The sequence below is a fragment of the Dermacentor andersoni genome, chromosome 5 (assembly GCF_023375885.2).
Source record: "Dermacentor andersoni chromosome 5, qqDerAnde1_hic_scaffold, whole genome shotgun sequence".
NCBI classification, from domain to species: Eukaryota; Metazoa; Arthropoda; class Arachnida; order Ixodida; family Ixodidae; genus Dermacentor; species Dermacentor andersoni.
The window spans coordinates 158,426,276-158,441,456 of NC_092818.1; the positions used below are offsets into that span (position 1 = coordinate 158,426,276).

Genomic DNA, 15,181 nt, shown 5'->3' on the forward strand with positions numbered 1-15,181 from the left:
CGATGCGCGCGCCCCCGCTTAGGGTGAGGACATCTGCGTCGTCTGCTACGGCGGCCGCCATTCTCGTTCCCACTGCATGCTCGTTCTCGCGGAGAACGGACTCCTCCGCTTTCCGGCTCCCTATCTCACGCTCGGCAGCGACTGGGGTTAACCCCCTTTCTCCCGCGCTGTTATGCGGAGGGCGTTAAAAGGCTGAATGGGCATTTTTCTTCGTGAACGGAGGCGCGGTAAACAGGATTGCATGGGAAACCTCACTGATGTCCCAATGCAAGTGAGTGAATTTGATCGGTAAGAAAATTCAGCCGACGCGGTCAATGCAACAACGTCTTGGTTCTGCACGCTTTGAAGAAACAGCATCAGCAACGGTAATAAAATATAAAGTCCCCTTTTCGTCTGGTAACAGCCAGATGAATACAAAAGCTGTTACCCAAGCAAACATGAAATCATTTATTCAGTGCTTATGAAAACACACAAAGTTAGAGATTTGTGTTTAATGGGAACGTGAACACTGAACATTATTGCACTTTTTAAAAGTCGACATTTATGTTAAATAGACCGTAATTGATAAAATAGTTGTGATCACTATATATATAGATGCAGACTTCAGACTTTGAAGGAAAAGGCTCGCAGAACTGCAGATTCCAGCTTGCTTACGCAAGGCTGACCCCTGCACAAGTCTTGCTTCCGTGGCCACTAGGATGAGTGCTCGGAATTTGTCGGAGATGAATTCGGAGCCTCACTCTGGCATATGCAGCAGTCAGCATTTTGCTTATTCGTTCTTTGTGAGCCATGCATGTGTTCACTGAGGGTTTGTCTATGCCTTCGAGATAGGCTATCAGAGAACGAAGTGGCGACTTCATGGTGAAAAATTTGCCTGTGCACCATGAGTTGACAGCGGTGAAATGTTCCTCGTAGTTTTTTAAAGTTTTCATGACATCAGCGCTTGGATATACGAGGTTTTGCCCATCCCTGACGTATTCCTTGAGTGCAGTCAGGGAAGCATACTGATCGTCAGGCTTGCCAAGGAGAGCAGCCTTGCACTGCGGACAAGTTATAGATTTCAAAATTCCTTTCAAAATAAAACCGCCAAGGTAAAACAAGATGCGGCACTCGGTTGACGTGAGCTCTTCAATGAACAGAATTTCCGTGTCGTTGATTTCATCGACTTCGCTTTCTGCACATTCCTTCTTGCTATGTGCAAGCAGATCGACAAGGTATTCGCGGTCGTCAAGTTCGTAGCTTGTTGATCTCGGAGTGTGAAGAAAGTGGCTGACGCTGACGAGTCGGAGTGCACACTTCAAGTCATACGCAGTGGGCACTGGCTTCATGAGCCGCACCACAGAAAAAAGGTTTTCTAGGCAGTCTTGCAACAGCCTGCTCGTGAGGAGGAATTCATACCCTTCACTGCCAAGAAGCACTTCTTGAAGGCGAAGGACAGCCGTTGTCGCAATTAGGACCCCTGCTTGCGATGGCTTCCACTGAGATCCAGTGCCCATTTTCAGTTCTCTGATGGTGTCTGTTGCCGTGCGTAGTGTGTCCAAGGCGGCATGATATTTAGTAATGTTCCTGCGGCTTAGCGCCATGGTGGGATGACGCGATGACATGAGGGCATACCACCTAGAAACGAGGTCCATAAACCACGCTGTTGTTTCGGCCTCTGGCTCAATCACTCCTTCTTTTATTAGGAACCGAATAGCTGGTGGGGCTTCACGGAAGAGCTGGACAGCGACTCCTACTTTCATTTTGGTGAAGTGCCCACAACTAATGTGGGTTTCTGACAAATTTGGTGCTACCTTAAGTTCGTTGGCTGCGTCATAATCCAAGACGGCCTGTACATGCTCCAATTTCACCTTCGAGGCCGTCAGTCCGTTCCTGCTTACTGTAGTATCACTGAGTGTGAAAACTTTTGAGCTTAGAAGCTGTCCTTTCAGGTTCTTAAGGACATGTGCCGGGTCCGAGATGAAAAAAAGTTCCTTCCCTTTTAAGGTTGGGTGAGGTATTGAGCACGAAGTTGTCGAATGGCGGTGGCTCGAAAAGCCAAATTCTCTCCACATAGCGCGGTTTGCTGCACCCATGTCACATGTGATAACACGGACTCTTAGAGAAATCTGGCTGCATATCTGCACTATTTCCAGGACATATGCCTTGAGTACAGAGCCGTCCACGTGCCTACCAGTGAATTCATAGGCTATCACTTGCTTCCATCTCTGGTTTACCCCACCTAGCATAAACACCAAAGCATGATTGGCTGGCTCTTCAGGCTTTGAGGGCAACGTCGTTCCTCCCAGAAGCACGTCTTCGCCACGGTCGAGTTCAAATCCGGGTGCTATCTCCATTTCATCTAAAAAGAGAACGCAGTCTTTCTCCACGTCCTCCATTCCCTCTGCTTTCGACCTCATGACGTCGATCACTTCATGCAGGATACCTGGCAGAAACTTCAGGCCCTGAATTCTTCTTGCTAACGTTCTGCTGGATGGAAGAGGGTAGCCAATCTTTCTGAGTGTTTCATACCCGGTGGTTCCACAAGCAAATTTAATTTTTAGACCTTGCTTTACTGTTTGCGCTGACCACGAATTACCATGATTGTTGTTCCGAGAAAGAGCACGAATTTGGTCTTCATTTAAAAACTTCGTATTTCGTGAGAAATTAGTTGCCTCTTTCTGCAGCTTGCGTACCTGCATCTGTAGTTTTTTGACAGTGTTCTTAGATTCGTTATGATGTTGTCTAAGCTTATTATTGGCTGCTGTGAGATCTGCAATCTTCTTCCTAAGCTCAGCTGCCTCAGAATCGAGGGGTTGGGTCGCAGTAACTATTGCAGTTTCTTGAAGCCGTGCATCCCTGGGGGTCGAAGTAAGTTGCCCATTAGCATTGTTGGTTTCCGTAGCCGCCAATCTCTCATTTATCTCCCCGTCTGACGAAGAATCAGCGGGAGAAAATTCCTGCGTAGTTGAGGGAAGAACGTTTCTCACTTCTCGTGAAGAATTGTGTGCGGCTGCGTCGTCACTGAATAATGCAGGCACGTGTGCATTTCGTTCCCTTGGTGGCCTTCGCTCTTTAGGAAGTTCTGGAAACAGATAAATAAGAAAAAATGCCCATTACATATATTTAAGATTGTGTTAACTAAAAGCAGAATAGAAGGCGCGCCAGAAAATTTAATATGTATGCGCATGAATCGTTTCCTCACATAACTTTTTCAAATGTAGATAATGAGCCGATAAGCAACGTGGTAACAAATACCAGGGTCAGGAGGCATCTCACCTTTGAATGGGAACACCGTTGGTACAGCATTAGGCTTGAGCTTCTTCCACCCATCCGCGCGGTTCTGTTCGAAGCTGCTGGCTTCGAAATGAGCCTGCAGATGAATTTGATATTGAAATTAGCGGCGCATTTCCGGCTCGATAATGAAAACAATGAAGGCAGCACGCAAGAGAACACAGTAGTCCAAATATCAGTCGAATTACTCGAATGAGAGCCTCAATCTGCACATAACATATCCTGTCTATCTCATTCACTGACTTAATCCGCCATCGCAGAACGAAGCGTCGGGTTAACAGGCCAAAGAACAAATTAGTCGAAATATCAGGCGAATTACTCGAATGAGCGCCTCAATCTGCACATAACAACGATCTCTGTTAATCTCATTTACTGACATAATGCGGCGTCGTAGGACGAAGCGTCCGGTTAATAGGCAGCGGAAGCTACCCAACGCCGCACACATGTCAAAAACAACTTCAGAAATCGTGAGTGAATTAATCAAAATTGGTTCCTGGGCCATCCATTTGCACAGTAATTGCCACAGCTTATGTGCCCTTGCTTGTCCTCATGCTCTGTGCCTTGATGCAATGTTTGGGCCCAGACCGCAATTCGCTGGCAAGCGCCTAGTAAAGGCAATTACCTTTGAATGAAAAGAAGCGGCGAAAGCACGCGTGGTACGTATTCCCCAGCGGACACGTGTCGTGCAATTTCGGATGCGAACAAGCAAGCGGCAGACAATGGCCTGTACCGCGCTGTAGTGAAACTCATTTACTTTGTTTTAGTGTTTCACGCAGCTTTTTTAAGCCGAGCAAGAAGAATATTGAACGACACTTAGCTGCCCAAACGCAACAAAATACAAATAAATCGCAACAAAAACAGCACTGAACCAACATGTGGCACTTACGCTGCAGACACACGAGGAGTTCGTCGGTTGCCACTTGTCACGCTTGACTCGCACCAGCCACAGAAGCCGCCTTTTTGGGTCCCTTGGAAAATGGAACATCCTCCAACCATTTCTCGAATGGTTGGAGCACTGAGGAACACAACATCCAGGCATTCTACGCCGATGAAAGCCGCGCGAACGCAGCAGCGTTTCGAGGACGCCCGCACAGCAGCGCGGCGAAGTCGACGCGGGCAACGCAATGGCGGAGGGAGCGCGCGAAAACAGGTTTAGGCGGCGCCGGCTGGTTCAAAGGGTGACCTCACCCTAAGCGGGGGCGCGCGCATCGAGGCACCCTATCCAAAGTCGAACTGCAGCGTCGCCTGGTGTCCGCCGAACGTACTGGAACGTTCGCGAACGTGGCGAGCACGCGGTCGCGTTTGCGACGCGGGAACGCGACCGCGTGTGCTGTGTTTTCGTGGCGCGAGCAGCTCGCGCATTGACTGAAATAGAGCGAGGACAGGGATAATGTGTGCCAATGTGGATGAGCACAGCGTGAAAGAAATGCACTCGAGGGTTTGACGAAAATTGGTCTGGTCAGGTGACATGATGATGATGAAGTTTCGATCACTGACCAAGTCCAGGTCTTCTTGTCCGTGGTATTTTTCGTCAGCGTTTAAGAACGTTTGTTTTCGTTATCGATCTTCACTTTCGTCATGACAAGCCCTGGCTGAAACATACAGGACGCTCCGCTGTGAAACGAGGCATCTGATCGGTATGCAACGATTACTGCAAAAGCGAGCGTTCAGACCGCACTTGCTAATACTTGCCGACGCTTTCTCGTGTTCAAAATGTGCCTTGTGGTGCTTTCCCAAATGGCAGCAAGGTAGAAAGATGGGCGAGTTGGAAAGGATGCATACTTATTAATTAGCGCAAAAAATCAATGGAGGACACAGTGGGAGACAGGACGAGCGCTGTCCTGTGTCCTTCTAACTCTCCCGATGTTCTCGTGCTGATTAATAAGTATGTTTCCCAAATGTTCGCGAGAAACGCAAATAATGTGTCCTCTTTCATATCGATCCCCCCTGTGCATTCATAAGGCTGCTTGCGAAAAATTGCTCGTGCTCAAGGGTGCATCTGTTTCCGCGTTGCACAACCACGGTCGCAAAACGTGGAGCAGCGACTTGTAAGAAGATCGAAGGCAAGGGACGGACAAGAATGAAAGAAGTACCGCAGGGAAGGAAGCTCGAAATGGAGCCGGCTCTAGCTTAAGTTCGTGGGGTCAACACACAAGGCTTTGAACAACACAGCGCGATAGGTAGAAGTGGTGCGGCAGGCTACTGTAACGGCACAACCTCCAGTAACTTGAGTCAGCAGAAAAATCACTGCCTGTGCACCTCAGGCCATGATTTCAAAATTCATTACGCGAAAGAGCTTATCGCTTAGCCACGCGCGCCAGGCAACCGTGACAGCCACAGAAGTAGCTACGCGAGACAACAGTGAAAGCGCAGAACAATCACAAACGTCACTCACACAGGGCCGGATAAACAGCTATGAGCGTCCGGAGCTCGAGCTCGCCCACCCTTTTCCCGTCCCCGAAATTCCCACACCACAAACAATCCGGGCACACACCGTATATACTAAGGAATGTGTGGAAAGTGCTTAAGCCGTTTTCACTCAATACGTAAGCCCCGCAGTGGCCATTCAGTTGTGAAACAGACACTTTCAGACTCTTGATTATCTCGAGTCTCACCGACCTCTTGTAATGTCTCACTCCATCGCAAAGTCTCTCCAATCACCGTTTGTAAACGGTTATTGGGTAGCAAAGCAAAGGAAACTGCATCTCCGACTATGTTGAAAGTCTAACCTATAAGGCCTATCGATACCGAACCAAGCATGATAACCACCAGGCACAGCTTGTCAACACCAGCGTGTGTTCTGGAGAGCTGTGCATATTCCGAAGCACGTGGCGCGTTCCAGAGGGCAAAGGAGTGCGAAAGCTTTAGTGCGTTTTAGTGAATCAAGCGACGGTGACGAACCCACATTGAGATGCAATATAAAGGGAGACTCGGTCCTAGCTGGCGAGCCGACTCTCCCACTGCTCCGGATGAAAAATATTCCCCCGCACGCCCGGTTCGTTGATTTCGGGGGGGGGGGGGGGGGGGGGGGGGGGGGGGCAAGATTCGCATCCCGCGAGATGTGCACGAGAGTGGGACTGCCTCCGCGCCACGGGACACATATTGGAGACCGCCGAAGAGATAACTCTCTAAAGCCGCATGTGACTCAGACTTATCATGGCCGTGACAAGCAACGTTGACTTCCGCTCTTCTTCTGATTAACTGCGGTGTCCAACTTCAGACTCGCTTCCTTCGCGAGTGTGAGTAACTTCGCCCTCGTAAGACACTGGCGACTCAAGATTGCACGCGGATGTGAAATGTACGCGCAGTAATGTGTTTGTTGTGGCGCGGAGTACGCGCACCTGACGCGCGCTCATCGCACATGTTAAAACACGTCGTGGAATTCTTCGTGCGACGGCAAAACGCTGTCCTAGAAATAGGCAGTAGTGCATTATCTGGGAAGAAGGAAGAAAGACAGCGAGCGAGAGCGAGAGAGAGAGAAACCAGTTTCAACCGGTTTGCACAGCCGCCCTTTGCGCAAAGCTGTTTTTGTGCCTTTCACTCGTTTAGTTGCAGCTGTGTTTTGTAGGGCGCACATGTGTGCACACTCGCCGCGAGTGCATGTGGCGTCTTGGCGGGACACAAAACGAGCATAGGGGAAATACAATGGCTCGCCTGCCAGCCTCCTTGCTCTGCGACGCAAGTGCCGTGAGAACATTAAAGAACTTTGCGCGGCATGTGCGGTTTCGTTGGAGAACTTAATGGAACGTGGCCATGAACAAAGTATAATATTTAAGAGTATAGAGGGAAGCTGGGATCAGCTAGTCGACCGTAATTTGGTTTCTTGGTTTTGCGCGATTCTTGTACGCTGGCTCCTCTTTGGCGTGTTCAGCTGCCTACAAAATTTTATGCAGACAAGCAGTTAGGAAGTCTACAAACACCCGCTGTGGTTGCTCAGTGGCTATGGTGTTGGGCTGCTGAGCACGAGGTCGCGGGATCGAATCCCGGCCGCGGCGGCCGCATTTCGATGGGGGCGAAATGCGAAAACACCCGTGTACTTAGATTTAGGTGCACGTTAAAGAACCCCAGGTGGTCGAAATTTCCGGAGTCCTCCACTACGGCGTGCCTCATAATCAGAAAGTGGTTTTGGCACGTTAAATCCCATTATTTAAAAGTTCCCAATCCTTTCTTTTTCTACTGAGTAAATAGAGTGCGTACAGACAGCCTGTAGAAACATGGTGCTACATATTTCGTTGGTTAATAACTATACAGACTTTGCACAAGCACAACCACACTAAAGGAAATGGTTACTCGTCAACGGCTTTTGTCTACAAACTTTCCGCATACGTTCTATAGCCAAATGTGCGAGTCTATAAGAAAGCAAGGATTGTCTAGACTACTTAAAGGCTATAGACAATCCATACACCCAATTTTTATTCTTGTAAAGGAGGTTTGTGAAGTTCGCACTCTGCCACGCCCCCTACCATGTGACCCACTCATTAGTGAGGGCGCCGCTAGTGTTTAATAGGAACACACCAGATATAAATGCGGTCGGTTTCTGCAAGGTCATGCTCGCAGCCTACCTGCATTCTCCTCCTCGTCCCTTCATTGTGTTTTGGCTGCTTACAAAGGTCGGCTGCTATTCGTGGCGCAGGTCGGAAGCTAGGCCGAGTGAGCGATTGCTTCATTTTCCCCATTTGTTCCTGCGCACGGCACCGGCATCAGAAAACATGTGCTAGCGAGGCACTGCGATCGCTGAGAACGCGCAATAGCGGCACAGATGGACGTGTCTCCTGTTTTGAGTGCCGTTTTTGCATATGTTAGTTGTAGTCATAATAAACATCGTTACTTGTAAGGGCAGAAACCATTTCATGAAACGTACAAAGAGAAACCAGCTGGCAATCGTCTCCTGAAAGCTAAACGACACGTGTGTATTCCCATTGTGAACGCACAAATAATTTCATCTTCATCAAATGGAAAACTTACGCATACCGTGTGTAGTTATAGAGATATGATGGCTCTCGACCGGCACTGCCTAGAATGCATGAAAACGTTCGCGCAAGTGTCTTTATTTTCTACGTTTGTGTTGTTTCCTATTGTCATGCATTGCTTACTTTAAGTATAGCACCGGTCAACAGCTGGAATTCGTGCGAATAGCATTCCTCTGTACAGATGAACTTATTTCGAATTTCCTACTTCTTAATTAAACTGGAAATCCTTCAAGACCACCCTTATCCGTATCTGTGTAAAATAGTCACGCACCTGTGCAGCAATCCAGCGCTATTTTAATATAAGCAGTAATGAATGAATGAGTTACCGTTCCTTTGAAACTTTCCCTCATCGTATCGTAATATCTGTCGGACTCGGCCGTTTCCTCAGTCTTGCGTTATAGAGTACGCAAACACCGTGATAGGCGCCACGACCTAGAGGTGGAAAGCCAAAAGAGCGCCGACACAAATACCGAAACCTTTTTGGGTCGCGATGCGTGGCGAACGTGTGTCGTCTGACCTTTGACGGTGCTGTGTCGAGGAGCTGATTTGTTATCCGCGCGGCATTTTCCAACTCCACCTGTCCCGTGGCTTTCAAGCCAGGCGCTCTTTCGGAAGTTTATCTCTGATACCTGGTGTTACACGACCACTTTTGATTGCGATTAAGCCCGATCCGGATCGAAATTATCGACTGTGATTGGCTCCCTCGTTCTGCTTGCGCAAAGGAGCCAATCACGACCGTGAAATTCGATCAGGGTCGGCCTTGATCGCGATCAAAAGTGCGCCGTGTGACACCCATATAACACACTCTAAAAGGGATCACCGCTTACGAGATAACATTTTACTGTTGTAACTGCGTAAGTTGGTTATTGTTACCAATTTTCCTTGAGAACACGCTGTGATACACCGGAGCAGGCGACAAAAAAGCATTCCCCCCGTACCTTATTATTTTTTTACTGCCAAAGAGATTAATGTGACTGATTGCGGAAACACACATAAAGGCTGAACTGCGTTACACATTTACCTACGATAAGGCAAAAACGTGACGGAAGTCATAACTTACCCAGTCGAGCGTAAACCTGCATCCGGTGCACCCATCAGGACGTTTCCCGAGTCTTATCTGCCTTCCATCCCGCCCAAGTAGAATGTTATGGGTGTGCCACTGCACTCAATACTGCGTTCTTTTATTTTGCTCTTAGAAGGTACCACCGAATGTTTTATCGCATGACGTGCTGTACCGAGAAAGGCCGCATGGCTTTGATCACTCATTTGCACCACATGTTTAAAGCCACTGTTTAATTCCTCTGGTGCTTCTTCGTTGTCTTCTTTTGTGTTATCCTTAAACATGCTATGTTGTGACTGAATGAGTGAGCGAGTGAATGTGTGAGCTTCGTTGTCTGTCGCTCTTGTCGCAGAACTACACCACCACCCACGCCAATATAAAGAAAAAATAATCACGTGCTTCAACCTAAAGGGCCAGCGTCAGTTATATTTGACATTAACCTTGAATATATTAACGTTTAAGAATTTAGTGAAAGTGATTCAAGTCAAAGTTATCTTCCCGACCAGGCACGTTGCCGCCGAACTGTCGACCACAGTGCCAACGTGCCGAAGTAACTCTATAACAGATAGTTGGCAGCCACAGAGGCGATGAAGGCGACGCTAAAGTCGCACCCCCAGGCGGGAATTGCGTAGTAGGATGGTGTGGCGACGCGTAGGGCACCGCCCCAGACGCGCAGCCTCAATATCGAACGGTCCGCATTACTCTAGCGACAGATGGCGCCACTGCACAACACGGCCGGAGGCGAGCAGCGTCGTACAGCGCCGACAGCGCCGCGCTCAGGAGCGACATCTACCGCCGAGCGCGTACGCCTCCGCTAGCGAGGGCGCGTTGCCTGCGCGGCACGCAATCGGGCGCGAGCGTGGTAGTGGTAGGTGGTGGTGGCGAGGGAGGCCGCGGTCGATGCGCTTGGCCGCCGTCGCCGCTTCCTTGTCGGACAATGCTTCCGGCGCGGGACGGCCTTGAGGAGGCAGCGGCCTATCGAGCGGTCCGCACCCGAGGGCACAAAAGTGTGCAGTAACGTCAGCACCCGAGCTTTGCGTCACCACTCGCAATGAGAGGGACGAGCAGAACGATGTATTGACTTGGCGTGTTTTCTTCGTCTTATTATGCTTATTATTGTGTTGTTTGAAACTGTGATGATAGAGCGAGCGTTCTTTCTCTGTGTTTGTGTGTGTGCGTGTGTGTGTGCGCGCACGCGTTTCTCTTCGTCTGCCAGACCAGTGGTATGGCATATTCTTTGTCGGGAACAAAGCATACACCTCAGTCTTTCGTTTGTTTAAAAGCATGCTGCTTGTCAACTGGTTATTCAAAAATAAAGAGGGCAAAAATGTTGAATATCTAAGGACCTCTAAGATAGTGGCGGGGGAAGGTGTGGGCTCTGATTATCTTGACGCCTTCCTTCACTGCAAGCGCGCCGGCGCATGGGAGGCCCGTCAAATTGGCGCACGCCAAGATTAGTAGTCCATTGCGCAGACTACGTGACGATGCTTGGCAGGAGTCCCGAGTCGCACAGGTCGACCGAAACAGCCGTGACCGTGAAAACAAAAGGCCCGATGGAGATCGTGCCACGGCAACGCGGACGTTCGACGAGCGTAGGAGCCTAGCCCGAGCCACGGTTTACACGAAGGGATCAAATTTGTCAGGTCAACGAGGAGCGAGACAAACGTACAAACGTTTCTATATGTTATGCTGCTTATCTTACTTCCTCTTTTTTCGTGATTATCGGTGTTGCTAAAGCTTTTCTGTGGAACAATACTAAGTCAAAAATAAAACTGCAGGCACTGAATAATTATGACACCAAAAGTCGCCATGGCACGACTATGAATGCGAACAATCGCAGTTATTCAGGGGGCATCTCTTTCGTGCGATTTGCTACTGCTACTGCCTTCTACTTCGCAAAAGTAAATGGAGCAGCTTGTGTCACCTTCAAGAGATGCCAGCGTCTCAGTATGGCTTTACTATGTTTGAAATCTCTCGCTCTCTGTACGCAACACATACGTCTCGTGAATCCTTACAGTGACTCGCTCCAAACTGACTTTCGGTGCTATTTTTTTTTTCTGTACCGTCAGTTTTTAGCACGTTCGATGATAATGCACAGAAATAAAATTAAATTAGCGCAGTTTCTTAATTGTCTGAATGGCCTTCGTTTCTTGTATACTGTTTGCAGTTGTGCAAAATTAGAGACAAGTGATTTGCACCGAAGCGCGCTCCACACGTAACACGTACAAGAAACACTGTCCACGGCGCAGTGAGTCCTGAGAGTTTATTGCCCTTCAGAAGCGTTCGGTGATGATATTACCGCTTAGGCATGGCGACGAAACGTAAGCAGCAAAATGTACCGACCTGGACGACGCGCGCGAGTAAAAATAAGCCGGGCTCTAAAAACAGGTCTCTGAGTCAGGCCACAAAGTAAAGAGCAACACACGAGTTCCTAAAGATGCAACAAAATCAAAGTGACGAAGAGTCAAGACGCGTGAATTATGGGGTTGAGAAAGAAAATAATTTAAAAAAAAAGGTAACTGCGAAGTGAACAAGTCTGCCCAGCTTAGACGAGGCAAGCACGTGAGAACTCTGAAGGGCGGAGTCCAAAGAAAACGGCAAGTCTGTGTCGTTTATAAATAACGCCGGCGCGCTGCGCGCTTTTATGTTACAGCCAAAAAAGACGCTTCCCGTATACACGGTGCCCTATAGGCACCAGGCAAACAAGCAGCCTCCATCTAAAAGTGATGCATCCAAGGTCACAATCACGTGCGAGTCCTTCAGCCTACACAAACAGCCAGCCAGATAGACAGCGAAGAAACATGTAAGCAAGAAGTAATTCGTTTGGATGCGTCCTGCGTATCTCCTACGTCTATTTATTTATTTATTTATTCATTTATTTCTCGTCGTTGCTGTTGTTGCTGGTGGTGGAGGTGGTTTTGAAGGCGTACGCTGCTTACACCCCGGAAGTCCATTGTGTCGCGCGACGCCCTACCTATGCCAGAGCTGCAGCGGCGTCCTCATGGTCAATGTGATCATTATACGCGCAGCGAACTAATCACGGTCGGACAAGACGGAGGCAGGCGACGTCAGGCTTCCTGCAACAAAGGGTTGAAAAGAATGCTCTCTCGTGTGTTGTGACGGGACGGAAAGGCGCAGCTGCGCGCGCTCGTTCAACATCGCCAAACTATAGTCCATACGCATTCCAACAATGGTTGCGCACAATCATCTTCTTATCATCTTCTTACCCGTAGAAAGACGCACGACATTAGGTGCTACTTTGTTTCTCCTGGGAGTAAATGCTCCACCCTGCTACTGGTCCCAGGCGACATCATTGTGTACAAATGCACACTTTCATTCCCGTGGGTTTTGGTCACTCTTTTACGCATAAGGTGCGCAATTTTCTTTTCTAACGCATTTCATTTTTGTGGCCGAAGCTGTTTATCATTATTTACTGAAGATTGTCTAGGGACTTGAGAACGATGTCGTATATACTGTTCACTAACACAAAACCATTCCATGGCCTCACACGCTATAGCTGCATGAACATAATTTTTTTTTTTCTTTTTACTGTATGGTGATGGCGTTTATGAGCCTGCTACGTATAGATAAACCCCAATAAACGGACGACATTGTCACGAAGACTCGAACCCTGGAAGACGCGAAGAGAAACAACAACGGAAGAATAGCAAGGGCGTCGTGTGGAAATGGCAAGGCCAGCAGGAACCTTGACATTATATGAGCGGCACACAAGTGTGTGTGCGTGAGCGCTGCATAAGGAAAAAAAAAAAAAGGAAGCGAGAGAGAGAAAATCGGATATCCAGGCTTGGCGTTCTCGTTGCCTTTCTCATTGGCACTGATGGACTTCAATTCCCTGACTGACTGTGGCCACGGCTCATGTGGTGGCTCTTAATGCCATTTTTTTCTATATTTTGCAACGCTTTCCCATCCAATTGGCTCCTCGTAGTTGTAGCGCGAAAGCGACACGGGGCAAAAAGAAAATGAGCACCCAGACGGCAAGAGCATATGCGGCTCGCTTTCTTTTTCTGACTGGCTTTATCTTAGCGCTAGCACTATAACAGTGCTTTATTAGTTTACCCTGCAGACAACTCTGTTCAAATGGCCTCCATTCGTTTCTTCTAATCAGTGTTACTGGACTACAGGATTAATGCTTTTGCATAGTCACCTTTAGTTAACTTTTCCCCAATGACGATTCTGTGCTGCAGCGAAGCTGCATTTGTCGAAACGCATGCTGAGGGCCGCTGCAAATCAGTAGAGAGCATTGCATACAGTAAGGGCTCACGAAGACCATGACAAAGCAGCGCTGTCCCAAATTTTCTGTTTGGGACAGTCAAGTTAGGTGACTTTTGAGCTACGTGTGAAATAACGTTTAACAACTTCCACGTTTCCTCTGCACCATTTAGTTCCACCGTTTCGTTGTAACCAGTGGTTAAGGCTGTTCGCCCTAAGCACTTGGATAACTTCGTGAATGATATCCCTTAGCCTCGAAAATAATCATTCTTAATTTGTACACAAAAGAGCGAAAGCTTTGAAAACGTCACACTGAAAATTGTAAAGCAGTTTATGATGTTTGAAGTTGATTTCTTGATTTCTATGAATTCGACAGTTTTCCTACAAATCATTGGTCTTCATTTATGAGAAGCATGGACTTCGTTTTCCAATCTCCTGCGTATTTTACTGACTGAATGACCTATTTTTGAAGATGAACTTAGAAATTTTGGCAGCTACTAACTGTAATTGTTGAATGAATCAACGGGAGGACATGAAATGTATAAATGTATGTATGTATGTATGTATGTATGTATGTATGTATGTATGTATGTATGTATGTATGTATGTGTGTGTGTATGTGTGTGTGTATGTATGTATGTATGTATGTATGTATGTATGTATGTATGTATGTATGTATGTGATATATAAATAAATATAAGAAATTGCAGTTAAAAGTAAATGACAGGTAAAATGTCGAGTAATTTCACATTTCTAGCGTTGTTGAAGCTAATTGCCAACAACAAGTGGCTGCAATTGAATAATGGCAATAACGATGAAATAGCACGAAATGTGGGCTCCAGTATTGCGATTCTCTCGACTATTTCACAGAAGCTCAGACAGTAGTGATGCGAGCGCGCCACCTATGCATGCTCCAACGAAGGAGAGCGAAGGCCACTGCGGCGCGTATTTTAAAACCAGCGCGCCGCTATGCCTTCGTTGAAGCGCACTTATGTGTTTGTTCAACAGTACGAACAAATTTCGCTTCTCTGTCTTTTGCGTCACCTTGCGATCACATGCATTTGCAGGCTGCGACATCGGTGACGAGCCTCGCGAACAAAGGTTGTCTGTGCTGGTCGTTCCACTAACACCGGAGCGTGATGCAGCCGCAGTGAGATAATCTACACAACGAAATAAGGTATCCGTGCCGTAATCTGTCTGTATGCAGATTCGAAAGGAGCAGCGCGACTTGGACGAAGACAAAAGGGCACGATATGTGGGCATATCTGTGCTAACTGCGGTATTACATGGCAGGCATTTAGCGCATAAATAGGCCGGTTTCGGTGCAAATAAAAGCCAGTCGTTAGTCAGCGCTTGTGATGTGGTTTGTGTTTCTTTGACTCCGTCCCAGTTGTGCTACGCCTTTTGAATAGCCATGAACCAATTCGCCCAAATTTTTACTGTATGCAGATGATGACACCAAAAGGCGCCTCATTTGAAAAGCAATGCTGGCCATCGACTGCATCAACTGCAAATTTTCACTAGGTCAGTAGTCATCCGTTAACGGAGTCATTGAAGTATTTAACTGATGAGTTGATTAAACAAACATGTTTTGCCATTTGCCGCGGAAAAATTAGGATGATTAAAGGACTACTGACATGACTATTCC

The 15,181-nt window shown here is 47.8% G+C and overlaps 2 protein-coding genes and 1 long non-coding RNA gene across 4 annotated transcripts in view; 1 reads left to right on the forward strand and 2 right to left on the reverse strand.

Moving 5' to 3' along the window:
- Positions 1–15,181, reverse strand: part of LOC126531471 (uncharacterized) — a 51,523-nt gene that overhangs the window by 27,440 nt on the left and 8,902 nt on the right. Inside the window, exon 2 of the long non-coding RNA XR_008612684.2 lies at positions 9,304–12,380. This is a non-coding gene — a long non-coding RNA (uncharacterized lncRNA). The remainder of the gene's footprint in view (positions 1–9,303; positions 12,381–15,181) is intronic.
- Positions 1–15,181, forward strand: part of LOC126531457 (uncharacterized) — a 58,804-nt gene that overhangs the window by 7,948 nt on the left and 35,675 nt on the right. The window lies entirely within an intron of this gene.
- On the reverse strand, positions 424–4,481 carry LOC140218618 (uncharacterized). The gene is made up of 3 exons (XM_072288440.1): positions 4,160–4,481; positions 3,259–3,352; positions 424–3,064 (listed from the first exon to the last, which is right to left on the reverse strand). Exons 1-3 carry the CDS (start codon positions 4,310–4,312, stop codon positions 651–653), a joined length of 2,661 nt encoding a protein of 886 aa, XP_072144541.1. The 5' UTR covers positions 4,313–4,481; the 3' UTR covers positions 424–650.